Genomic DNA, 27,378 nt, shown 5'->3' with positions numbered 1-27,378 from the left:
TGTAATCTCCAGGAGGGGGATATCCCCGATGATATTGGCTCCTTGACCTTATTGGAAACATTGCGTCTCGACAGAAATAATTTCGTCAGTCTACCTGAAAGCATTAGACACCTTTCTAAGCTTAGGTATCTTCTTCTGGAGGGGTGTAAAAGCCTTCAAAAATTGCCACCTCTTCCATCAAACAGAGGATTAAAGGTAGATCTGGAGAATTGCACTTCCTTACGAAGTTTGTCAGGTGCATTCAATTTGTATGATGCTAGTGTCACTTGCTGGAATTGCATTGCATTGGTTCCAGATGAAGACTTGATTAATAGGTTTCTGAAATCTGTCATTCAGGTACTCTCTCTCTCTCTCTCTCTCTCTCTCTCTCTAAATAATTGATCTTTCTTCTGCTACAGGGATCGAAAATTGTAATCCCTGGAAGTGAAATTCCAAAGTGGTTCAATAATCAGAGTGTGGGACATTCAATAAATGTGGAGCTTCCTCCACCATCATGTACCAACTGGCTTGGGATTGCCTTCTGTGTTGGGTGGGACATTCAATACCAAGACCCTTTACAAAATGTGGAGCTTCCTCATTATTGTCGTTTCAGAATTCACTGTTCAGTGGAACTTGTTAGCCCTGAAAGACTTGGCCCAGAATACCCTTGGACTACCTTATTATTACCGTCTCTTGTGTCAAAAAACCTTTGGTTATTTTATTTTCCTCGTCAATATTGTTTGCCTCGTGAAGATTGTCATCAGGTACAGTTTTTATTCGGAATTGACTTTCGTGATATTGATTGGAGAGAACAAAAAGCAAACTTGAATATGGTGAAGAAGTGTGGAGTTCGTTTGGTGTACGAGCAAGATTTGAAAGAACTCAACCAAAAACTACTGAAACGAACATGCGAATATCGTGACGAGGCAGCTCCAAATGGACACGGAAGTGCTAGCTTCAACGACACAGAACAAATTTGCAAAAGGCGTTGTAACTAGTCGCCATGTCACAAAAAATGCAAGTAAGTAACCATCGATTCATCACATCAGCATGATTGTCATCAAAATTATTTTTTGTTTCGACATCTTAGTCAATGTAATCGATATCTCGGGCTATATATTAAGATGGCTTTATTTACTGAAAGGGCAGAGTGGATAAGAATGTTGATGTATAAACACTTTTGCAGATTACTTGGGCATTAAGAAGATTGATTAACAATCTGATCATCTTGCCTAATGCAGCAAGTGGGTACCTTGGAAACTCGCAACGCCATGGGGGCTGCTCTGTCAGTCTAGTTCTTAAGGTTCATTTTCTGAAGACGCCATTAGCGTTAACATGTAAACCAGGAGTTGATTTGTTTTTGTCTGATTTTGTAACTAATACAAACTTGTAGTCCAGAAACAGAAACGTTGCTAAGGAAACAACACTTTTTGCTCAACAACTTTGGTTTGATTAAAACTTGGCTTTGGTGATGCAAAAACTAAGCATTGAAAGTATTGTGCCTGACATCATTGGTAGGTTTTCAGCTGAATTTGCATACCCTTTCAAAACCCTATTTACTGGGTAGTTTTGAAGTTTAAACTTCATACTAATTTTTATTTTTATTTTTTGTCAAAAGCAAATCATACTAATTAACTCAGCTAAGAAATATTCAAATAATCCCAGACCTAACAGACTTGTGTTGAGATAAGGATGAATCACACAGATAACAAACCTGAGAGTATGATTGGAAACTAGAAGTCTGCTTTGGTCTAACATCCCCCGGCAAGCTGACAGATCGTAGCACAACTGGAAGCTTGGACACCAGCAGTTTAAATCAAAATGAAGATAACCCTTCGTGAACAAATCAGCAATTTGATCTTGTGAACAAATAAAATTCACGAGTAGCTCACCTCTAATCACCTTCTCCCTGACATAATGATAATCAACTTCTAAGTGCTTGGTTCTCGAGTGGAAAACTGGATTGGATGCTAAGGCAATGGAAGACAAATTATCATACCAAATCTGTTATCTTAGAAGATTCTAATGTATGTCCCTAAACAACGAACATAACCAAGGCAACTCAGCGGCAGTGTATGCAAGCTGCCTACATTCAGCTTCAGTGCTAGACGTGGAAACTGTATTAAGTTTTTACCCAACTATACACAGAAGCCTCCAGTTGAATGGCGTGTGTCTAGGTTCTCTACATAATCTGAATCAGAGAAAGCAGTCAATTGTACACCTCCAGGTCTATAAACAAGATCCTGATCATAGGTAGCCTTCAAATAACGTAGGATCCTCTTAACTGCCATCCAATGAGTGTTGTTGGGCGAAAGCAAGGACTGACGCACTTGGTTCACAACTTAAGAAAGATCAGGTCTCGTAATGGTCAAATAATGTAGGGCACCTCCAACACTTTGGTCTAATTCAATCCCAAAAGCACTCAGTTTTTGTCCAGAAGAAACTGGAGTCGAGATTGGCTTGGCATTGGTAAATTTAATGCATTTGATCACCAGAGCAAGTTACTTCAACACCTTGGAAGTAGTTGAGAGGACCCAAGTCCTTCATGGAAAATAAAATGCCCAGTCTCTTTATCAACCGAGCCATTTGATAAGTGTTGTTTCCTGTGAGCAATATATCATCCACATAGATTAGTAAGGTGAGATATACTCCTCTTTGATTGAACACAAACAAAGAATAATCACACTTGGATTTTATATACTCCTCTTTGATTAAACACAAACAAAGAATAATCACACTTGGATTCTTGAAATCCCAATTGAAGCAAGAAATCATAGAATATCTGAAACCAAGCTCTCGGCGCTTGTTTTAACCCATGTACACTGTGCTGAAACTTGTAAACATGGTGCAGGTAGGGGTGGGTTCGGTTCCGTTCGGTTCGGTTTTTTGCGAAAACCGGAAACCGAACCGAAATTACTGTTCGGTTCGGTTCGGTTTTCTATCGGTTTGTGTTCGGTTCGGTTTGTATTCGGTTCGGTTTCGGCCCGGTTCGGGTTTTTTTTTTTTTTTTTTTTTTTTTTCAAACCCAGAAAATAAAAATGGCAAAACACAAAGAGAATTTGAGGGAGGCATGAGGGTTCGAACCCATGCCTCCATGGCTTGTAAAGTTTCATTGATTGTATGACTAAACTATTTATAAATATTCAAAAAATTATATATATATATCGGTTCGGTTTCCGAGCCTCAAAAACCGAAACCAAACTGGTCAGATTCGGTTCGGTTTGGTTTGACAATTTCGGTTCGGTTTTTTTGCGGTTCGGTTTTTTTCGGCCTCGGTCCGGTTCGGTTGTCGGTTTTTTTCGGTTTTTGGTTTTTTGAACCCACCCCTAGGTGCAGGTACTGCTTGTCAATGAAACCCGTTGTTTGTTTCAGATAAACTTCCTCAATGAGATAACCACGCAAGAAAGCGTTTTAGATGTCCAACAGCCTTACATGCCCCTTCTTTGACACTGCCAAACCAAGCACAAGCCGAATGGGACTGTCTTTACAACAGGACTAAAAGTCTTGTTGCAGCGAATCCCTGGTTTTTTATGAAAACCATTGGCCACAACCTCGCCTTATGTCTCTCGATCGAACCATATGCACGTCGTTTTATCTTGCATACCCACTAGTTTGGAAGAAGATTCATGGTGGGATGATAAGGAACAAGGCTCTAGGTACCATAGCGCTGCAAAGCACTAAATTCTTGAGCGGCAGTTTTCTCAAGAAAGAAGATTCATGTTAAGTTACTAAACTTCAAATTCAGTGATAAATACCGCATCTGAGACTCGTTATCTTCAAACAATTGCCTGCCGGAACCAGCGCGAAGACCAAATTCGAAACCTATCAACATTTAACTTACAATTAGCTAAATTCTTAATGCTTAAAGATTTAGTTTCCTTTTTCTAGTAGCGCTAATCCACCTAGACTGTAAAAAATTAAGAAAGTAATAGGCATGATAATCTATCTGATCATAATTAACTACCGTTTGGTTCCTGAGAAATCAAAGGAAAAATTTTCAACTTGTTCTTGTAATCTCAGTTTTTCAACTTCCAAAAACAACCAAGAAACTAAATGAACACAGATGCAAATACACACACATATACATAAAATGCATACAAACATATATGTATATGTGTGTGTGTATATATACTACAGATGAGATGGGGACCTGGAGAGTAGGAACGTTGAAGGCCCTGTGTTCGGAGACTAGAAACTGGAAGGCTAATTGTTACTTTCTGGGGATTTTAGTGTTTGGTTAAAGCTAATTTGTTGTTTTTAATATGTTTCAGTGTTAGAGAAAGCTGATTGAGGGACCATGGCAACAATAAGAATAGAGTGCCCTGTTTTGGAGCCAAGCTCTGGTAATTCTTATCATCTTTACTTGCTACTACTCCATAATTAGTCTGGTAGTATTATCATGAAATCCAATTTTATTTATTGTGTTTTGGTGATCTAATTCCATTTTTATGTTAATGTAATCTCTCATAAAGCTAACTCCAAATCTTAGTCTCTCTTTTGGTTTTGGTGCTCTCATTCTCTCAAGCTCTGTTAGTTGAGTTGTGAAATAAGTTTGGGGTTGGGGGCTTTTACATAAACTGCAGTCTTAATAAATTTTGTTGTTACGGATCACAGAGAAGTTGATAGCAGATGAGTTCTTAGTTGAAGTTGCAGAAGGGTTGCAGTGAATTTGTTGAGATTTTTGTATGGTTAATAATGACTGCAAACCTGTTGAAAATCTACATTTCCCAGATATTTATTTGATCATATCATTGCTGTCATCAACTCTAAATACCTTAATAGTAGAACCTGAGTTAACATTATTCTTATGAAATTTGTGTTTGATTTTTGGGTGTAGCTGATGATCAGATTCAAATGATTGAGATGATTAAGCTCTTGGAAACAAAGGATTCAAACAATTTTCAAAATTTAGGTCCAACTGTTTGTACAAAATTGTATAAAATATTAGTTATGCAAATTTGTAGTACATTCTTATCAATGATATTACAATTTGTTTCCTCACCCAAAAAAATAAAAAATGATATTACAATTTGAATCCTAGAACACCATTAAGTAGCATCAGCCGTATGAATCCTACAACGACAACCAAGTCTTTACACATCACAATCAAAGTGTAAAAAATTCACACATGACTAAGCAAGTAGAGGAAAACTTCCAGAAGTGTCTAAAAATAGTTTTCTTCTTTATTTGCAAAGCAGATATGTCGAAACAGGAACAAATAAATGAAAATAAGAGCAATGAGGGAAAACATTCAACAACGGACAAGACAAAAATATAAGAATGAAGTAACTTAAAATTGCCATAAATTACAAAGAAAAGTAGGGTATAACACTAAAGAGTTACAGGACAATAATTAGACATACACCTACAATAAAAGGAAAGAAAAATACCAGAGGATCTTTCAAATAGTTGTCACATATCCAATTTGCAAGTAGAATTAGAAGCTCACGGCCTACAGGTTCATCTCCATGCACATTTCCAATGTACTGCGGCACCCAGCATATTTATCAAAAATGCTCAAACTATCACTTGAAATTGTATGAACGAGTAACAATCGATTTACATTCTGGGGAATGGAAAAGGAACAAAAGAAAGTTTTCAAGAAGCACACAGAATACAAAAATACTACACTGTCAGTGTATGCAAACACTCAATAAATTGAAATCCGGGTAGTATCAAAACTTTTTCTACAAAAAGTGAAATCCATGACTTCAGTTTTCGACAGTAAACGCGAAATATGGCAGGTGGAAAATGAAAGACTAACAATAAAACAAAATATTAATAATATATTACTAGTTGCAGTGGAATTCAGAAACAATGAACTTTTTAAGGAAGATGAAGAGGGAAATGAAAATATCCAATTGCACGTGATTTTTTGGCGTGTGCTTATAAATTATAATCTTTGTCATATAACAGCTTCTCAGTTCAATTATTTCCTGTGGTCATAAGTGGCTCGTAGCAGTTTCCTTTATTTCTTTCCATGCAAGATCAGAGAAAAAGTAACAAAAAAATTGTGACTAAAACTGCCCTCAAAACACGTACAATTGATAGAGTCTGTCCTTTCTCAGGGACAAGTAACATAATTGAACTAGGTGAATGAATAAAACTTTTCTAAAGAGTGCAGATGGATATTCTCCAATACCAGAATCAACTCAATTCGGTGGTAAACAGGTATTGCACCCTTCTGGATTCAAAGGTGCAATAAGCTAGAAGCTATATCGCACTTTTTTAACTTCCACTAATAAGCAATCAATCTAATTAAGTTTCTGACCCTTATTCAGCGTTATTGTTGCAAAAAGATTTCAGGTACTGGTGTCACAGCTCTATGGTAAGTTTCAGTTTCAAGCAGCTGCAAAGGACTAATTTGTGCAAATCTTGAAGGAATCAAAGCAGGTTCCTGTTCTTTTGAATCATAACTTTTTCTGGGTTATGGAACAAATATAATTTCTACATTATTATTATTTACAGAAGGGAAGGGGGGACGCTAATGCATTTTCCTTCAAAAATCCTGCCATGTTCCAAAAAATTGATTGTATATAGGAAGGATTAAAATGCCAGGATTCAAAAGTTTTTACCAAATGGCAGCTTGGATATAATTTGGATAAATTAATATTAAAAAGTCAAATTGTTGTGTTTTTGCTTTTGTATGTAACAGAACATTCACCTTAAATGCAGCTTCAGGCTCTTCCACCCCGGGCTTAGCAGAAATTGCTACTACCCACTACAAGCAATAATACATCAAACATTACCAACTTCACAAGATGTTAACTTCAGTGAAATGATTACCAGCAGAACCCTATTCACACTCTTCCCAAAACTGATAATCCATTTGAAAAATCCCTGAACAGGAGAATAAAAAGAATAAATCAGCATAATCATCATGATATGCCTAAACAAAAATCCTACAATTAAAATCTTGTATTTATCCAGCTAAAACTACTACTAACAAATACGATTGTTTTGTTTCTACTAACAAGTGGTAAAATTATAATCTGGCAAATGTTAAAAATGCACAAACCCAAGTAATCACCTGTAAGCCGTAGAAATGTTACTGCATCTTTGGCCGAACGCCTTAATGGCCTGTCCCAGGTCAGAGTTAGTCATGTACCCTTGAGCTACATCAACACTGTGTCACCAATTTTTGTCACATTTTCAGTAAACACATAATTATATCAAATTAGATTATATAATTCTGTTAAGCTACTAAGCTTCAACTTTAGTGATAAATACCGCGTCTGAGACTCATTATCTTCAAACAATTGCCTGCCGGAACCAGCGCGAGGACCAAATTCGAAGCCTATCAACATTTAATTTACAATTAGCTAAATGCTTAATTCTTAAAGATTTAGTTTCCTTTTCTAGTAGCGCTAATCCACCTAAAATGTAAAGAATTTAAGAGCAATAGGCATGATAATCCATCTGATCATAATTAACTACCGTTTGGTACCTGAAATATCAAAGGAAAATTTTTCAATTTACTTCATGTTCTTGTAATCTCAGTTTTTCAACTCCCAAAGAACTAAATGCATACACATGAATATAGAATGCATACAAATATGTATGTATGTGTGTGTGTGTGTGTGTGTGTGTGTGTGTGTGTGTGACAGATGAGGAGATGGGGACCTGGAGGGTAGGAACTGTGAAGGCCGCCTCTAGCAGTGGCAGGACGAAGACAAGAGGAGAAGCCTGAGAGAGAGGAAGAGGATGGAAAGAGCAAGCTTCATGATGTGATCTTTGGGGTTGACGATGGTGGCGATGGAGCTCCGGAATCGGATTCAGGAAGCCATTGTTGGAACTCGAGGGAAAATGGGCTGCAAATTCCATTGGAAGCAAAGTAACGGGGACTTCGAGATATGGGTTACAAATGAATCTCGGCCCATTTTTCAAACAGCCCGAACCAAACTAAATTCTATAGGTTGATTTTTATTTTATTTTTTAATAAACAACAATATTTTACATTATAGGGCTTGAGTTAAGTAAAAGATAAGTATCACTAACTATATAGGTTTGGTATTGACAAATTGATTTTGGAAGTAGTTGTCTATTTCGAATGTAATTAATTAAATTTTCTCTTGTATTTACTAATCCATAAGGAATTGAAAAAATGTTAGCTTTCTTTAAAATATCAAAATATCAGGAAGCATATCGACTAGGACGGCTAGTTGAGCCGATTCCCTTCTCTTACATTTTCATACTTCTAAGTTCTCTCATTTTTTATAAGTAAACATTGAATTAAGAGATATGGATCCAATGTTGCATATCGTGCTCATAAATAAGCCTTGGTAGGAGTCCCAGCCTAATCATGAATGAAATTGTCACGCATATAGTGTCAATGTTTTAATGTTTAGGTTCATCAAAGAGTCGATTCCGCTTCCTACGTCTAAGTTGGTCAAACTAGCTCCGAAAGTACTCCAAAGGTAAAGTAAGGCTCAATGAATATTTGTGTTCGCACATCATCACATTAAACAATTTGGATGAGCGAAAAAAAATGAATGCGGATGAAGGCTAAAGAGCAACATTACATGCTCTGAAAACCATGACGCTCAAGCTTGTCTAGCTAAACCCATGCACAAGACAAAAGTGAAGAAGAAACATCTTGTTCTTTGTAATTTGATAACAAATTTTATGGTAATACAGATGATGACGAAGATGACTGATCAGAAACTGTTGCATTATTTGTAACAGCATGAAGGAGTCGAAACATCTTAAATGTGAATGCACCAAAAGTCGGTTAAACTATTTGATGAGAATTGTGAATCTTCCGAAGATAGTTCTTGGTATACTGATGATGCCCGCAATTTGATTTGCCTCATTCAGAAATTTACGAGTACGCTTCAACTTATATCCGGACTTTTATTCACAAATATGCACTTGTTATATAATTATTTAATTATTTTTGTTACTTAACAAGGGATTGAAGACTATTCGTTAACGACATTTAGTTCAAATTATATTCTAGTTTCTCGAGAATTTTTGCAATGCATCGAGAATGAGCTTCCTTGAAATTCGTAACTATTAATTCAAGTTCCCTTTCACACGTTTTTGGTTGTCAAGTTTTGTTCTTTTAGTTTGGTATTGGCCTAGTTTAGCTCTTCTTGTGGTTTATTCGTTATTCTTCCGGATTTGAATCCGCTCTGGACCTTAGTGTCTGGAGCCTCCTCCACCACACACAACCAACGGCCCTGATTTGTGGATGAGGAGGCTCCGGACACTAAGGTCCATTCTATTTTTCCAATCTTTATTTTGGCTCTATACACAACTGTTTATCTATTAATAGAGATGCTTACGTTCTCAATTTATCAAATAACTAATCATTTGTTTGGGTTTACTTTTAGCTATACTCCTTAGAACTTCATTATGATCTGACTTTGTCTCATGTAACTCAAAAGTCACCACTTTACTAAAACTCAAAATCCGTTCCTCTTTAACTTGTAGACTCTCTCTTCTCCGTAAAACTTATTGGTTGAGTTGCTGAAACATATGTGGAATCCAGCACCAAATAATACTATGCCACATGTGCATTAAATTTGATTATAAATCTCTATTATTCATTAACATTCAACAACCAGAGAATATTAAGTTTAAAAGAAATTGAAGAGATAAAAAAATAAATAAAAAAGAAAATGACCCACATAAGAAATTAACAGATCTAAGACAATGTAAAGTGAATTTTGAGTTTTGTAGAGGACTTCAAGTTTCAAGAGACAAAATGAGACCAAAATCGAGTTGCAAAGGCAAAGCGGAGCAAATTTTGAGTTTCATGGAGTTGCAACTTTTGAGTTGAGTAAAGTGAGATTAAAATCGAGTTTCATGGGATGTAGCTAAAAATAAGGCCATTTGTTTACTTTCTTGGTTTGATCATCTAATTTAAATATTATTTGATTATTTTTCCAAATTTCCCTATAAATGTTGAAAGGCAAACAAACTCGTATTTAAGTACAAGGAAGGGTACATGATCCTGCTCTTGATGATTCAATATGTCATCAAATAATTTGGATTACAATGGTTTTTCAAAGGAAACTAATGAAAATAGCTTCAAAACTTTGAGTTTTAACGAAAATGACAAAAAAATGTTGTAAGTGAATAGTATCATGATTGACTTTTTAGGTAAAAATGTGATTTTTCGTTAAAGTGAACAATACCGAGAGCTTTTCGTTAAAACTCCCTTGTTTCAAATACTACTTAGGCTTCAGATTTCATACAAAAATCGAAAACCCTCATTGCATCTGACTGGGACAAATTTGGTGAGCCCTGGAGTCAGGGCTATACACTAGATTAGAATAGGGATGGTTCAAAAAACCGTATAAATACAAAACCGAACTAAACTGAAATTGGTTAGTTTGGTTTTGGTTTTTATGGTTCAAAAACCAAACCGAACCTAAGTAACACCTAAAACGAAGTCGTTTTTTTTATTTTGTCTTTTACGGGAGGACAGTGCGTTGTTGTGTATATATACACTTGTATAAACAAATTGTTATGCTTTTATATGGATACTGAGGGTGTGGTCGGGTTTCTTGTAAAAGTTGATTATCATTAACATAATTCTCTCGATACAAATATATCAAAGGGCATATTGTGGCTCATACTTTTCATCGTACATAACATCGCTGTATTATTTATTAGCGGCTATCTGATCGAGTTTGCGTAAATTATCACATTACCAAATTGATGTCTTTAATTTATTTCTGTGTCGTGATTGATAGTAAGGAAGAGTTCCTTTGCTGAACCATATGGTCCAATTATCTTTCTGCCTATTATGGGCAGAAATGGGTAATTGATCATTTTAGCCTCAATTGTTTTGGTAGAGTTTAATTGATATTGTTGTAGCCAGTGTCTTCGGACAAACATGTTTCATGCAGTACATTATTTGGGTTTGCTGCTAAGCCTTTGCGCAGTTTGATTTTATATTCCTGATGATATTTTTCAGATTTAAAAAAAAAAAAAAAAGAATCAGGTTTTATATAAAACAAAACCAAATAGAACTGAAAAAAATAAAACCGAAAAAAAATAGAACCAAACAATAATTTTGATTTGATTTTTGGTTTTGACAAAAAACTGAACAGATTAAAACTAAACCTACTCCTAAATTATAGAATTTCTCGACCATCTCATGCACTGCAGACTGGTTCCACAAATGATGAGAAAAGTTTTATAGTGGGTGACATAATTATCTTCCCCTGTTTTCCAAAAGAAAAAAAAAAATCTTCCTCTTGAAAAAACAGAGACATGAACTCTTTTCTCAGAAGAAAGATAACACGTCCCAATAAGGAACGGAAATATGCCATAGTCGGTCTGCCACTTTTTTGGTAGAAAATAATTGTCCTTCAACTTTGGTTTTTCTCTTGAACGAGTTTGGAAAGTGGACAGCTAGTGTATGGAGATTTCCTTGTTGCTTCTTTCAGGGGGATTTACCTTGCACCAAAACGTTAGGTGTATTTGGTGGGGCTTTGGGGTATAAATTGGATCGTCTTTCTCTTCCATCTTGGCTGGAATGGATTCAGAAGGTATTCTCTCCGAATTTATGCAACTTTGGAGATACAATGTGGAGACAATCTTATATTGTTTTTACCTGTTGGTGTATTTGGAAAGCTCGTTGTGATCTTGTTTTCAAAGGGATGTCTGTTAACCCTTTAAAAGTCTTGGCTGATGTTTCTGCGGCTATGAGCTCGTTTTTTGGTGCTAAGGCTATGGCTGGGGTGAGGGGAGGGGGTGACGGGAGGAGGGGTACCCAGGTGGCGCGGTGGTGTGCTCCGGCCTCTCCTTTTGTGAAGATTAATGTGGATGCTAGTTGGTCCAAGGCCTCAAAGATGGGATTTGTTGGATTGATTGCGCGGGACATGGAGAGAAAATTCGTGGCTGCAGCGCGGTATGCTATATCTGCTCCTTCTGCTGCTGCAGCGGAGGCTTATGCGTTGTTGCACGGGTGCCAGCTCGGTGAAGTCTTGGGTGTAAGGTATGTAATTCTTGAGTCGGACTCCCTTGAAGCGATTAATTGTTTATCTAGCTCGCTGTCTAGGGGTAGTTGGGAGGCATTCCCGGTGCTGGCTCGGGTTAAACAGCTGGGGGGGAAGTTCCTTGATTGCCGATGGTCTTGGGTGCCTTGTTCTGCTAATGGCGTGGCTCACAAGATTGCATCGGGTAGTTTTACGGAGATGAGTGATGTCGTTTGGGTCGTTAGGCCTCCATCTTCGTTGGTCTTTGTATTGAATAATGACGGGCTACCTTGTCCTCATTAATTTGTTTTGGTGGTGCCGGGGGTGACGCCTCTACTTGGTGGAGGGGTTTTTGTGGTTTACCCCTTGTCACTGCGTGTTAATTGTATGTTTGTTTGCCTCTCTGTAGGCTTTTTATGATATGGTAACTGGTGTTCAAAAAAAAAAAAAAAAAAAAAAAAAAACGTTAGGTGTGACTCATATTTATCTCCATTTTTTAACATTGTGACAGGATAACACTTAATAGATTAATTACACTATTATCTTGGTACTCACGTTTCACGTAAAGAAAAAGGATTGAGCGACGTTTAACCATAACTTCTCTTTCTTTTTTTGGACCATTACCAATTGTTTTGTGGAATGTAATATTTACACATTCCATTTTACTTCACACACATTCTTTTAATTTTCAGCTGTCAAATCAAATGAATTGAAGAAGATCAACGCATAAAAGTTAATAAAAAGTATATGAAAAGTAATTTGAGATGTGTCATCTCTTGTTTTGTATACGAAATTTTTACGGTACTCGAGAATATAAAATATTTTGAATATTTTAACTATTAAATCTTTATGTAAAAATACAAATATCAAAATATAACAGACATAACACCCTACAAACCAACCTAAATTTTTTATTCTTTTACTTGATTAGGTCATCCAAACAATCATACTAACTTTTCTCTGTAAAAAGATAATTCATCATCTGACACTATGACCCACACTAAACCGTGTGGTCACCACCACCACCACTACCAACAGATGAACGTCCAAGTGTCCATCTTTCTCGGAACCGGAAGGCGTTGGCTGCCTTTCTTTTTCTCTGTGCTGATGGGAACCAAAAGAAAACCATCCACTGCCTTGTACTATTATTGGCTACATTATTTCTTTAATTTCTTTTTCACATTATTAAGGGTCAGAACAAACGAATTAACGGAACATAATTAAGGAGACATGAATATATTATAATAAGAAAGTTGGGAACTTACGAGAAGTCTGAAGTCTCGCATCCAATCGGTTTGGTGAGAAAAGCTGACGAAAGATAACACGTCCCAACAACGAAGCTTCCTGGAAATTTCTCATGGTTAGTTTTTCACCATTTTTTTTTTTATCTGGAAAATCCTTCTCCTTTAACTTTGGTAGTACATGTGTTGACGTTTATCCTTTAGCTTTTCCTCTTAAACAAGTGGGAACGGATCCGCTCCGGGAGCTTAGGAACAAGAGATCTAGGCCGCATAAATTTAATCCAACGATCTTTATTAATTCATTGTTCTGACCCTTCACACATAACCAACGGCCATGATTTATCTTGCACACCAATCAGTAGGCCAGATCTCTCGATTTCTTGCATGGAGATTTCCTTGGTGCTTCTTTCAAGGAGACTTACATTGCACAGAAACTTTAGAGTAGCGTGGCTCAAATTTATTCCCACTTCACATTGTATTTTAACTTTGTGACTTGATAGCACGTAATAAATTAATTACACCACTATTTTGACGTTCCCGTTTCAAATAAAGAAAGAGTGAGCAAGTATTTCTAATTGTTTACCATTTCTTATCTATAGCTTCTATTCTATCATTTTAACTATTAAATTTTTATTTAAAAATAGAAATATCAAAATATAACGGCTATAACAGTATACCTTACCAAAGACCATCCTAAATATTTTATTCTTTTGCTCCTACTTCAGGTAAACGATCATATTAACTTTTCTTTGTCAAAAAAATAAAATAAAATAAAATAAAAAATCACAATCTAACACTATGACCCACACTAAACCGTGTTGTGGCCAACACCCCTACTGCCACTGGAAGCACCCGGGGCTGTCTTTCTCTGTTTTTTTTCAGAAACGAGAAAGGCTTAGGCTGCCTTTCATTTTGCTGATGGGAACCAAAAGAAAAGCATCTAGTGCCTTGTATTATAGAGGTGCATTGTCTGCCCTTATATTTCTATATATTTATTATGCCTTATGATGTATGGTCTTGGTTAAGACACGTCAACATTTTATATTAATTTTTTATAAAAATAATAAAATAATAAATAATAAAATTCTATTTCTATATATTTATTATGCCTTATGATGTATGGTCATGGTTAAGACACGTCAACATTTTATATTAATTTTTTATAAAAATAATAAAATAATAAATAATAAAAATATAAAATGTTGACGTGACTTAATCGTGACCACACAAACAGAAAAACATGCGAAGAGTATGAAAATGAAACAACAGACAATCCAACTCCTTGTATTATTGGCTACTTGCTGCCTTTTAACATAGTCATCACGTGGCCTTCACATTGAGCTATTAAAACAGCCAATCAATTTTTTTTTTTTGACAAACAATATTATTTATTTTAAGAATTGAGAAAAATAGATTAAACCTCACAATAGGTTAGTAATAATATAGTTCAAAATTCAGTTTTTGCAAGAATAGAACATAAAACCTCACACTTACAAATAAAGAGGAATACCACTAAACCATAATATTAAGTGGCAACAACCAATCAATTGGCTTGAGTAAAAATAAAGGGCCCAACCGGAATGAGCCAGACCCACAAAATCCAATAGTAAGTCATCTCTAATAGAGAAGGCTAAATGTCTAAAAGCAAAAAAAGACATGATTTGCCAAAAACTCATATCTAACCGATGACCAGATTATAATTTTACAGAGCTCATTAAGCTATAATTTGGCCAAAGGGCATCATGCTAGTCAAATGTAGCCCCTCCTCTTAGTTTAATTAGATTTGAAGACATCCAACAGTAGTTTAACTAAATTAATCAATAAATTTAAACTTAAAACTAATAAATTATTGTGGGACTATTATTTAGTTGAAAATAGTATATGAATATGACATGATACTATTTATTTAAAAATAAATTTTTGCATGCTATAATTTTGGACGGAACTATATTTAGCCTTTTTGATTAAAAATAACGACCATTGGCCAAAACGATCAAACAAAGATCGATTAACTGTTGGTTAGTATGATAAAAACCTGAAATTGAAATTAACCAAACCGAAAGTTTTCTCATGCCCATGTATGGTTACATCAAACCTCAGCTTTAATTCTTCACCTTTTTACATTGGTAACAAACGAATTAACGGTACATATCAAAGAGACATGAATATATATATATATATATATATATATATATTCTGATAAGAATGCTGGGAACTTAGAGAGAAAGAAGGCTTGCATCCAATTGCTTTGGTGAGAAAAGGTAAAGAAACATAACACGTCCCAAGGAAGCTTCCTGATAATTTCTCATAGTTACTATTCCACCTTTTACTTCTACTTAGGTAAACAGTCATATACTAACTTGACGAAACAATTCACCATCTGCCACTATCAGTCTATCACCAACACTAAACCGTGTGGTCCCCACCACAACAACCAGTAGAAGTAGTACTCGGCTGTCCATCTCTTTCCCATTTGTTTCCTTTCCTCCTCTCTCAATTTCCTCTCTTGCTACAACTTTTCTGTGAGAATTTTCGGTGTGATTTTTCTTCTTTCTTTGCCATCGTCAATTTATTCTGCCTGTGTATTCGGCTGTCCATCTCTTTCCCATCCGAAGAGGATCCTCCTCCCAACCCTCACCCAATTGAATGTAGCCATCAAATTGAGTTATTCCAACTATTGCTCTTGCTTGCAAAGACTGAAGTTAATTCTTCAGCAACTGCATCATGCACGGTGTTATCTTCAGCCGTCCACTCTTGTTAAAACTACTGAGGTTTGGCTTTAGTTAGAGGTCATCAACATCAAGATGGCCGACCGAGAAATGTCAAAAACTCTGGACACGTGTAAGGCTCCTTTACCAACACCTAATGCATTGCGTGTCAATATTCATGATTTGGATCGATCTCAATGGTTAATTATTCTTTTTTATTGCATTGTTAATCAACTTTGTTAAAATAATGACACAATTCAGCTTCTAGTATTGAGTCGCAAACAAACGACCACCGATTCCCTTGATTTACTTTCTTGGTTTGATCATCTAATTTAAATATTATTCGATTATTTTTCCAAATTTCTGAATAAATGTTGAAAGGCAAACAAACTCGTATTTAAGTTCTGTATAAGGAAGGGTACATGAATCCTGCTCTTGATGATTCAATATGTCATAAATAAGTTTGGATTAAATTTGTTTCAAATACTACTTAGGCTTCAGATTTCATACCACAATCGAAAACACTTATCAATTGCAGCTGACTGGGAATAAATTTGGTGAGCCCTTGAGTCAGGGCTATACTGGATCAAAGAGTTCTTCGACCTGCTCGCTCAGGCACTGCAGAACGGTCCCAAAAAGGATGAGAAAAGTTTCATAGTGGATGAAATATTGCACCCAATGAGAAAAGTTACAAAGAGACATGAAATCTTTTCTTAGAAGAAAGTTGGGAACTTACTCAGAAATACTGCACCCAATGACTTTGGTGAGGAGAGGAAAGGTAAAGAAATATAACATGTACCTACAAGGAATCTTCCCGGAAATTTTCCCATAGGCGGTCTCCCACCTCTTTTTTTGTGGAAAACAATTTGTCCTTGCGACATTAGCGTTACGATATTATAGTATTCATCTTTATTTGTCAGTGAGAATTTTTTGATTCTCGTCAAAAATGAATTTAAACCATATTATTGCTAACCTATTGTAAGTTTAATCATATTTTTTAATTTTTAGTGTAGATAATATCGTTTATTAAAAAAAAAAAAAAAAAAAAAATTCTCCTTTCACTTTGGTAGTGCATGTGATTGATGGCGTGCTAATAAATTAAGGTTTCATAATATGTTTCCCTACAGCTTTTTCTCTTTAACAAATATTGGAAAGTGTACAACTCTTGCATGGGAATTTCCTTGATATTTCTAAGAAATATTTTCTTAGAAGAAAGTTGGGAACTTGCTTAGAAATATTGCACCCAATCTCTTTGGTGAGGAGAGAAGGTGATGAAAGATAACACGTCCCAACATGGAATCTTCCCGGAAATTTTCTCATAGTCGGTCTCCCACCCTTCTTCTTGTGGAAAACAATTTGTCCTTGCAACATTAGTACTACAATCTAGTGATATTCATATTTATTTGTAAGTGAGAATTATTAGGTTCTATTCTAGTCAAAGACGAATTTAAATCACATCATTACTAACATATTGTAAGACTAAGCTCATCATTCTTCTCCCTTAATGTATATAATATCCTTTATTAAAAAATAAAATAAAAACAATTTGTCCTTTCACTTTGGTAGTACGTGTGATTAATGACTTGCTAAAAATTAAGGTTTCATAATATGTTCCCTTCAGCTTTTTCTCTTGAACAAGAATTGGGTAGTGTACAGTTTTTGCATGGGAATTTCTTTGTAGCTTCTTTTAGTGAAGTTTACATTGCACCGAAGAGGTAGAGCGGTGTGTTTATTAAAAAATAAACAGACAGAATTTGCATCGTATTTTAATTTTATGATATGATAACACGGAAGAGATTAATTACATCATTATTTTGATGTTCCTGTTTCATAAAAAAGAATATTTCACCATGTGACATTATAACCCACTCTAAACCTTGAGGACACCACCGCCACTACCATCAAAAGAAAAGCATCCAATGTCTTAAAATATTGCCGCTTGCTGCCTTTACATAGTCATCACGCGGCTTTCACATGGAGCTATTAAATCCAACAGTAAGTATCGGCCTACGCGATTAAACAAAGATTGTTTGACCGTTTCATTTTTCTGTCTAACGAGAAATTTTATTAAATTAAATATTAGATTAATTATCAACGGAGCATGAATTCATATCGTCATATAAAAATTCAACATTTTTTTTATCATTATTGTAAAGGATTACTTGTAAAAATAAATTAATCATTAATGGTATTCAAACTCACGACGTTGTGTAAAAATTCAACTCCTTTCTATCACCAAGATAAGTGGCCATTTGCTATGGCTTCGCTTTTATTTCTGGGACCACTACCAATTGTTTAGAATTCATGGCGGTAGGAATTCATGGCCATTTGAAACGATTTAAGGCCAATAGGAATTCATGCCTTGAATATACGCATCACGTGGCTTTCACATGGAGCTAAACAGCCAATCAACTAGCGTGAGTCAAAGTTAGCCAAGATCCTATCCGGATTTTTTTGTGGGGATAATAGAAATCTGTAAATTCTGTCTGTTTATTGTATGTATACGATTAGATTTTGTCAAGTAATATTTATGTTTAATTTTAAATACAAATTAATTAAAATAATTTATGATCACACGATATACGATAAACAAATATGATTTACAAATTCTAAATCCTCACAAAAAAGATCCATTCCGAAGTCAAAGTTAGTGGCCTAAATAAAGGGTGTGATATCCACACCCCTTTTAACTTCTCACAAACTCCTTATTAATTTCTATTCTTAGATCTTTTTCAATTTATTCGTTTTAACAATCAAAAATAAAAAATGTATGTGAAAAGTAAAAATGATTTGTGAATAGCACACCCTACTAAATAATCTTGGCTGCTTGCTGCCTTGAACAAGGCAATCACGTGGCTTTAACAGCCAACTAATGAGCTTTAGTCAAAACAAACGGCCCAATCGGAATGTGGCAGAGCCACTAAATTCAACAGTAAGCGTGAGGGTTAGCGTGATCAAAACTTGAAAGTTAATTAAAAATAAGACTACCTGTTATCTTCTTCCCTTTAGCTTTTTCTCTTGAACGAATAGTAGAAAGTGGACGGTTCTTGCAGGGGAAACTTCCTTGTTGCTTCTTCCAGGGAGATTTATATTGCACAGCAATATTACCACCATCAGTTCCTGTAGATCCACTCGGCTGTCCATCTCTCTTCAATTTGTTTCCTTTTCTACCTCTATCTCAATTTCCTCTCTTCCTACGACTTTGCTGTGGGAGTTTTCAGTGTCATTGTTCTGCTACTTTCATTGCCATTTGTCACTTCTCTCTGCCTGTGTAAGTCTCTGCTGATCATGTATTTTGTTTTTCTGATATTTTTTTTCTGAGTCCTTCGTATCTTTTGCTTAATATACGTTTTCAATTACTGAAACAACTTTAAAGTTTCTATTTTCGTTTCACTGCTCGTTTTTGTTTTACTTGTTCATTGACTACTGTTTTTGTTTGCAGGATCCATTTTCCGGTAACTGAATATGATCAACTACTTAAACTGAGTTACCTGGACTGTAAGATCAAATCAAATTGTCAAATATGTGTTGACACGGTCAAATATCTGACTAGAGTGAGTCCCTGTAATTACGTATAAAAATTGCATCTCGTAAATTATCAAAAATACATTTGAAGTTTCAAATTTTGTTTTTTTGAATTTTAGAACATGGATCTTCTATTCTTTTTACTTGTTCATTCAGTTCCTGTTTCATATGTGCAGCACCCAATTTGCAGCAACTGTTTTTCCTATGGCATTGAGCACCCAAAGAGCCTCTGCATCTTTTCTTTTGAATGAATCAGCTTCTTTATGGAAGTATGATGTGTTTTTGAGTTTCAGGGGTGTAGACACCCGCAGGGGCTTTGTATCCCATTTACACCATGAATTGTCCAAGTGCCAAGGAATTACGACTTTCATGGACGATCGAGAGCTTGAAGGAGGAACAAGTATTCATCTTGAGCTCCCAAGTGCGATCAAAGAATCGCATATTGCAATTGTTGTTCTCTCACCGAACTATGCTTCTTCCAAATGGTGCTTGGACGAACTTACAGCCATTCTTCGATGCATGGAATCCAGGAACTCAGTTCTGCCGGTCTTTTATCAGACAGATCCATCTGACGTCGGAAATCAACGGGGATGTTTTGCCGAAGCCTTTACGAAGCATGAACAAAATTCGAGCAGTACCGAAGATAAAGAGAAGGTGGTCCAATGGAAAGCTGATCTAAAAAAAGTGTCCAAAATTTGTGGTTGGCACTCGAAGGAATCTAAGTAAGTATGCATGAACAACTTTAATTTCCCATGTCTTAGTAGAGTCAAAATTGGATGCTTCATTTATGTTTTTTTTTATTGGTTATTTCATACCATGTAGGAGTGAAAGTGAGATTATACAACAACTCGTCAAAAGTGTGTGGAGGAAAGTACAAGCTACATTCCCATTGTTAGATTCCCCACAGGAGTTGGTTGGGGTTAATTTTGGGCTTGAGCAACTAAGTTCGTTGTTAGCTCATGATGTCAATGATGTTCGCTTTATAGGGATAACGGGGATGGGTGGCATTGGTAAGACAACCCTTGCTAAGCTTGTTTATGATAGAATCTTCCATCATTTTGAAGTTCACTGCTTTCTCGGCAACGTTAGAGAGGTTTCTAACGTTGATCTTCAAAAAAGACTTCTTTTCCCGGTGTTGAGGGAAAAGATCGAAGAAATTTGGGATGAAGAGCACGGAATCATTTTCATTAAGAAGTGCTTACACAACAAAAAGGTTCTTCTTGTACTTGATGATGTGGATCACATAAACCAACTACAAGTACTAGCTGGAAAGGAAGATTGGTTTGGCATGGGAAGCAGAATTATCATTACAACTAGAAATGAACGTCTGCTAGTCGAGCATGGCATAACATTATGTCATAATGTTGAGGTGTTAAATGATGATGAGGCTCTTGCACTGTTTAGCCTGCATGCCTTTAAGAAAAATATGCCCGAGGATGGGTTTTTGGAACTGTCTGAGTGTTTCATTAAATATGCTGGAGGCCTTCCATTAGCTCTTAAAACTTTTGGGTCGGCATTGTTTAAGAGAGGGCTAGATTTTTGGAATAGTACACGGGATAATCTATCAAAAATTCCTAATACAGAAATTATTCATAAACTTAAAATAAGTTATGATGAACTAGAAGAGATGGAGAAGAGCATTTTTCTTGAGGTTGCATGTCTCCACAAAGGGAAGTACAGAAAGAAAGTAATTGAAACACTAGATATTTCTTTTGGAATTTCTAGTAGTACTATGATAGATGTACTAATTGAGAGATCTCTCCTCTATCAAGATCGCAGCGAATGTATATGGATGCATGACTTGATACAAGATATGGCACGTGAAATTGTTCGTCGAGAGTCTAAAGAGCCTGGTCAGCGCACTAGGTTGTGGCTTTACGATGACATCGATCAGATATTTAGGAAGAATAAGGTAAGAAGTTAAATACCAAGTTTGGAAGAAGATATTGATTTCTTTTGAAATTATATTAGACTTGAATGTGAAATTAATTTGTCCTTTTTTTCTTAATTGTTAGGGAACGGCAGCAATTGAAGCCATATCCTTACGCTTGTCCAACATAGAAGAGGTGCCCCAGTGGAATTGTGAAGCCTTCTCTAAGATGGAGAGACTGAGGTTTTTGGAATTCAATAATTTGATCTTTTCTTCAGGCCCCAAATCTCTTCCATGTTCCTTGAGAATTATAAATTGGAGTTGGTATCCTTCTAATTTTCTTCCAACAAGCTTTCGCCCGCACTTGCTTGGTAAACTTGAGATGCGTAAGAGCAATCTTGTTCGTTTTTTGGGGGGAAAAGTGGTAAGAGTAGTTATGAACAAAAGATAATATTGGTTACTCACTAGTCAATACTCACATTTTGAGTTTGTCCAATGATATTTTAACACATTATTTTAAAAAATAATAGACATGTTATTTAATTTTTCTTGAGTTTTAAAAACAAGGAACCCTTGACATTTTTTTATTGTACAATCCCAAAGTTCCAAATTTATTCCATATTCATTGAGAATAAATGCTATTTAATTTACAAAATAATCATATATTTATTTATTTATTATTTTGAATAAACTTTAAGGTTGTGGAAGCTAAGTATATGATATGAACCTTATCGGTGGTGTTGTACAGGACTTGCCCAACTTGAAACATATCGATCTTAGCAACTCCAATAAATTGAAGAGTACCCTAGATTTCAGTGGTCTTCCGAATCTTGAGGAGTTGTATCTTTCCGCTTGTAAGAATTTAGTTGAGATACATCCGTCTATTGCAGTCCTCAAAAGACTTAAAGTTTTGCAACTTGATGGCTGTAAAAGCATTAAGAGCCTCCCAAGTAAGGTTGAAATGGATTCTCTTGGAATTTTCGATCTTGATGGCTGCTCAAATGTGAAAACGATTCCAGAATTTGGGGAGCAGATGAAGAATTTATACTTCCTCAAGTTAAGCAAGACTGCGATCGAGAAAATACCTTCATCAATTGGACATGCGGTTGGCCTTAGGTATTTGCTTCTATGGAATTGCAAAAATCTCTTGTACCTTCCAAGGGCTATTTGTAATTTGAAGTCTCTTGCAGAGCTCGATGTGACTGGATGCTCCAAGATTGACAAACTCCCAGGAGACATGGATCACTTATGGCGGCTTAGAGTGGGACCCACTATGACAAAGCCGTTTGTGGGTATGAAAAAACTCACAGGTCTAACATTTACGAGAAATTATGACATGGTTTGGATGAATAATGTTAAAGCCACTTGTGGATCAGATGGTAAAGCAAGGGATGGGTGGGGCCTTCGCCGCTTATTTGGACTTGAAAAGAGTCGGCCTGATCCTCCTCCTTGTTGGCGTTTGGTGTTGTCTTCTCTAAATCGTTTATGCTCTTTGGAGTACTTAGATCTATACGATTGTAATCTCCAGGAGGGGGATATCCCTGATGATATTGGCTGCTTGTCCTTATTGATAACATTGTCTCTCAGCAGAAATAATTTCGTCAGTCTACCTGAAAGCATTAGACACCTTTCTAAGCTTAGGGATCTTCATCTGGAGGGGTGTAAAAGCCTTCAAAAATTGCCACCTCTTCCATCAAACAGAGGATTAAGGGTAGACCTGGACAATTGCACTTCCTTACGAAGTTTGTCAGGTGCATTCAATTTGTATGATGCTAGTGTCACTTGCCGGAATTGCATTGCATTGGTTGCAGATGAAGACTTGATTAATAGCTTTCTGAAATCTGTCATTCAGGTACTCTCTCTCTCTCTCTCTCTCTCTCTCTCTAAATAATTGATCTTTCTTCTGCTACAGGGATCGAAAATTGTAATCCCTGGAAGTGAAATTCCAAAGTGGTTCAATAATCAGAGTGTGGAACATTCAATAAATGTGGTGCTTCCTCCACCATCATGTACCAACTGGCTTGGGATTGCCTTGTGTGTTGTTTTTCAATACCCTTTACAAAATGTGGAGCTTCCTCATGGTCCTTTCAGATTTCACTGTTCAGTGAAACTTAGCCCTGAAATACTTGGCCCAGAATACCCTTTTGCTGCCTTATTATTACCGTCTACCTCATTATTACCGTCTCTTGTGTCAGAAAACCTTTGGTTATTTTATTTTCCTAGTCAATATTGTTTGCCTCGTGAAGATTGTCATCAAGTACAGGTTTTATTCAGAATTGTCTTTTTTGATGGTGGTTGGAGAGAACTAAAAGCAAACTTGAATATGGTGAAGAAGTGTGGGGCTTGTTTGGTGTACGAGCAAGATTTGAAAGAACTCAACCAAAAACTACTGAAACGAACATGCGAATATCGTGACGAGGCAGCTCTAAGTGGACCCGGAAGTGCTAGCTTCAACGACACAGAACAAATTTGCAAAAGGCGTTGTAACTAGTCACCATGTCACAAAAAATGCAAGTAAGTAACCATCGATTCATCACTTCAGCATGATTGTCATCAAAATTATTTTTTGTTTAGACATCTTAGTCAATGTAATCGATCTCTCGAGCTATATATTAAGATGGCTTTATTTACTGAAAGGGCAGAGTGGATAAGAATGTTGATGTATAAACACTTTTGCAGATTACTTGGGCATTAAGAAGATTGATTAACAATCTGATCATCTTGCCTAATGCAGCAAGTGAGTACCTTGGAAACTCGCAACGCCATGGGGGCCGCTCTGTCAGTCCAAATCTTAAGGTTCATTTTCTGAAGACGCCATTAGCATTAACATGTACACCAGGGATTGAATTCAAACTTCTTTACTCTGGCAGAAATTGATTTGTTTCTGTCTGATTTTGTAACCAATGCAAACTTGTAGTCCAGAAACAGAAACGTTGCTAAGGAAACAACACTTTTTGCTCAACAACTTTGCTTTGATTAAAACTTGGCTTTGGTGATGCAAAAACTAAGCATTGAGAGTATTTTTCCTGAAACTTAGAACGGTAGGTTTTCAGCTGAATTTGCGTACCCTTTCAAAACCCTATTTACACGGTAGTTTATGAAATTTAACTTCTGTTGAGATAAGGATGAATCACACAGATAACAAACCTGAGAGTATGACTGGAAACTAGAAGTCTGACTTGGTCTAACATCCCCCGGCAAGCTGACAGATAGTAGCTCACCTCTAATCACCTTCTCCCTGACATAATGATAATCAACTTCTAAGTGCTTGGTTCTTGAGTGGAAAACTGGATTGGATGCTAAGGCAATGGATTATCACACCAAATCTGTTATCTTAGGAGATTCTAATGTACGTCCCTAAACAACGAACATAACCAAGGCAACTCAGCGGCAGTGTATGCAAGCTGCCGATATTCAGCTTCAGTGCTAGACCTGGAAACTGTTTTTTGTTTCTTCGAACTCCACGAGATTAAGTTTTTACCCAAGCATATACAGAAGCCTCAGTTTATCATCCACATAGATTAGTAAGATGAGATAAAATAAGGGCAATGAGGGAAAACGTTCAACACAGGAAAAGACCAAAATCTAAGAATGAAGTAACCTAAAATTGCCATAAATTACAAAGAAAAGTAGGGTATAACACTAAAGAGCTACATTAGATATGTTATATAAATTTTGGATGGATCAGGCATTCTCTGTATCCTTAAATACTTTTATATTGCCATTCACAATATGCAAAAATTAAGGCAAGGCAAACTATGGATTGACAATTCGTGGTTTTATATTGCCATTCACAATATGAACAGCTAGTACCATGCAAAGTTCCGTCCCCACCCCCCCTGAGGTCCATTGGACCTATAGCTACACCAAGGGCGCAACCGTATCCCCATATACATGATAAACTTGGCTAAAGAATGTCGTTTTATATTTAAAGGTTGCACACACTCGCCCTAACTGATGCCTGACCTCGTTAGCAGTAGGCCATTTGTTATCACTAATCTCCAAAGTCAATTCAAAACAGCCACCATTTTTGTAGTTCCAATCTTGCATGCCTCCATATATAGGGTACCTACAACAGGTGTCTTAAGAAACAATAGATGAATATCAAACAGAAGGAAAATATACCTATAATAAGTTGTAATGTTTCAAGCCATCATACCAGAAAGCTCGATTCGTAATCCCTCCCTCAAATTCCTTGCGCAATGACATATTGTGGTGAGAGTGACTATATACACTTGGTAAGAACCGGAATGTCTCGTCGTCTGGACATGCAAATAATCTTTCCTGTAATTTAATTTCGATCAAAAGACAAGAGCATATGTGCAAAATAAAAATGAATAAGCGTTGGCATAAATTCTGGGATAATTGTTAGGCACCATCCGAAAATCCATAATCATATTAGAAGTAATTGGCAATGTTCATAACATTAGAGTAACACTTTAAGACCTACTATTGACATCACCATGCTTGTTTCACACTATAACAGAAACATTTAGAAACCTGAACACATTGGGCATCATAGGTAAAATTGAATAATGATCAAAACGTACACTCACACTGAAGCCAACGTACAGCCGGAAGAAGTCTAATGGAAATGAATGAAATTATTCTGGACAAATGTTCAACAAACAAATCGTTTGCTTTTTCCATGAATGAAAGTAAGACCCTAGTATCAAGCTATCAATCAGCATGGTTCAGTGCAGAACTTTTATGGATAATTTGCAAAAAGGGCAACCTGTGAACAACAAAAGAATTGGTAATAACTAATTTCTCCGCATCCGAATCAAGGAATCCATTAGCATTAAAACCTATGAACACTATGTATCTTTTGAGTTAAACAATTTGGATGAGCGAAAAAAATGAATGTGGATGAATCAATTTACAAAAACCTTTCTTCCTAAAAGTCTCCAGAGTACAAGCTGACAAGCACTAATGCAATCGCTCTTTGCTTGGTAAGTACTAAATACTACAATATTTTAATTTACTTCCGGTTCTTGTAATCTCAGTTTTTCAACTTCCAAAAACAACCAAGAAACTAAATGAACGCATAATATAAAATGCATACTAATATACATATATATATATATATATAGCACAGATGAGAAGATGGGGACCTGGAGGGTAGGAAGTATGAAGGCCGCCTCTAGCAGTAGCAGGACGAAGAAAAGAGGAGAAGTTGAGAGAAAGGAAGAGGATGGAAAGAGCAAGCTCCATTCTGGGATCTTTGAGGTTGACTATGGAGACGATGGAGCTGGATTCAGGAAGCCATTGTTGGAACTCGGAAGGAGTTAAGGAAGATGAAAACGTAAAGACGAAGATCGGAGATGCTGGATCGCCGGAAAATGGGCTGCAATTTCCAATCGGAACAAAGAAACGGGGACTTCGTGGTATGGGTTGCAAATGGATCTCAGCCCATTTGTTAAACAACTTTTGTTTGGGCCTAAATAAGCCTACAAACCTAACCGGATGAACCGTTCGAACCGATACAACAATATTTTACATTATAGGGTTTGAATTAAATTGAGTAGAAATGTCACTAACTATATTAGTAGTGAAAATTGATTTTGGAAGTAGTTGTCTATTTCAGAGTGGATTTACCAGATGCCAAATGTAATTTATATAAATTTTCTCCTGTATTTACTAATCTGCAAGAAATTGAAAAAATAATTTTTCGTTTAAAATACCCAAAAATTAGGAAGCATATCAAGTAGGGGGCCATTTGATCTGGTTCTCTTTTCTTACTTTTCATATTTCTAAGTTATTTCATTCCTTGTCATTCGGTACTACGGTCTGGTGGTATTCCTCTTCACTTGGAAGTGAGAGGTCTTAGGTTCGAATCTCGTGGATGGCGAATCAAATTCCATACCAAATTAGGTTACCCATTGTGTTTAGTTGAACTTCCCCTCTCCTTAGTGTAAAAATATATCGATGTCCTCAAAAAGTTATTTCATTCCTTTATTTTCTCATTTAAGATAAGTAAACATTGAATTAAGAGTTATATGGATCCAATATTGCAAATCATGTTTATGAACGAGTCTTGGTAGGAGTCACAACTTAATCATGAGTGAAATTGTCACATGTGTAGTTCCAATGTTTTCATGCATAAGCTCACCGAAGGGTCT

General features: G+C 36.2%; 2 protein-coding genes and 1 long non-coding RNA gene across 8 annotated transcripts in view; 1 reads left to right on the top strand and 2 right to left on the bottom strand.

Annotated features, from left to right (window-relative positions):
* Nucleotides 1-24,218, top strand: part of LOC125475728 (disease resistance protein Roq1-like) — a 28,228-nt gene extending 4,010 nt beyond the window's left edge. For 2 of the 5 annotated variants that reach the window (XM_048580944.1, XM_048580942.1), the window contains exons 6-8: nucleotides 22,005-23,108; nucleotides 23,169-23,770; nucleotides 23,936-24,218. In XM_048580944.1, the coding sequence (XP_048436901.1) occupies nucleotides 22,005-23,108; nucleotides 23,169-23,747 (1,683 nt within the window). In that variant the 3' untranslated portion in view covers nucleotides 23,748-23,770; nucleotides 23,936-24,218. Of the gene's footprint in view, nucleotides 1-22,004; nucleotides 23,109-23,168; nucleotides 23,771-23,935 lie in introns of those variants that run through there. The other 3 variants (XM_048580943.1, XM_048580945.1, XM_048580946.1) reach the window with 3 other exon arrangements.
* On the bottom strand, nucleotides 1,348-7,908 carry LOC103929081 (carboxypeptidase SOL1-like). Of its 2 annotated transcripts, XM_048580958.1 has the most exons (8): nucleotides 7,603-7,908; nucleotides 7,210-7,276; nucleotides 7,010-7,105; nucleotides 6,766-6,796; nucleotides 6,644-6,700; nucleotides 5,370-5,465; nucleotides 3,735-3,801; nucleotides 1,348-3,646 (listed from the first exon to the last, which is right to left on the bottom strand). In XM_048580958.1, exons 3-8 carry the CDS (start codon nucleotides 7,081-7,083, stop codon nucleotides 3,537-3,539), a joined length of 435 nt encoding a protein of 144 aa, XP_048436915.1. In that variant the 5' UTR covers nucleotides 7,084-7,105; nucleotides 7,210-7,276; nucleotides 7,603-7,908; the 3' UTR covers nucleotides 1,348-3,536. The 2 variants fall into 2 exon arrangements, with proteins under 2 accessions (XP_048436915.1, XP_048436916.1); XM_048580959.1 differs by lacking the exon at nucleotides 3,735-3,801 and having other exon boundaries at nucleotides 1,348-2,582; nucleotides 7,603-7,907.
* A 325-nt stretch (nucleotides 24,219-24,543) lies between the features above and the next one.
* On the bottom strand, nucleotides 24,544-27,030 carry LOC125475736. Its single transcript, XR_007257149.1, has 3 exons — nucleotides 26,371-27,030; nucleotides 25,416-25,991; nucleotides 24,544-25,338 (listed from the first exon to the last, which is right to left on the bottom strand). It is a non-coding gene; the product is annotated as an uncharacterized LOC125475736 (long non-coding RNA).
* Between the last annotated feature and the right edge of the window lie 348 nt (nucleotides 27,031-27,378).

This window comes from the organism of the source record quoted next, unplaced genomic scaffold (assembly GCF_019419815.1).
Source record: "Pyrus x bretschneideri cultivar Hongxiangsu unplaced genomic scaffold, Pyrus_bretschneideri_v1 Contig16, whole genome shotgun sequence".
NCBI classification, from domain to species: domain Eukaryota; kingdom Viridiplantae; phylum Streptophyta; class Magnoliopsida; order Rosales; family Rosaceae; genus Pyrus; species Pyrus x bretschneideri.
Note: the sequence above shows the minus strand (reverse complement) of the source record. Positions and strands in the feature narration are given on the sequence as shown.

What these genes read in the sequence shown, in the direction of transcription:
- LOC103929081 (XM_048580958.1), bottom strand. Translation starts at nt 7,083, where the DNA reads ATGACTAACTCTGACCTGGGACAGGCCATTAAGGCGTTCGGCCAAAGA. An exon ending in GTGTGAATAGGGTTCTGCTG is followed by an intron (nt 6,701 to 6,765) that starts GTAATCATTTCA and finishes TATTGCTTGTAG; the next exon opens with TGGGTAGTAGCAATTTCTGC. An exon ending in AGCCTGAAGCTGCATTTAAG is followed by an intron (nt 5,466 to 6,643) that starts GTGAATGTTCTG and finishes TGGGTGCCGCAG; the next exon opens with TACATTGGAAATGTGCATGG.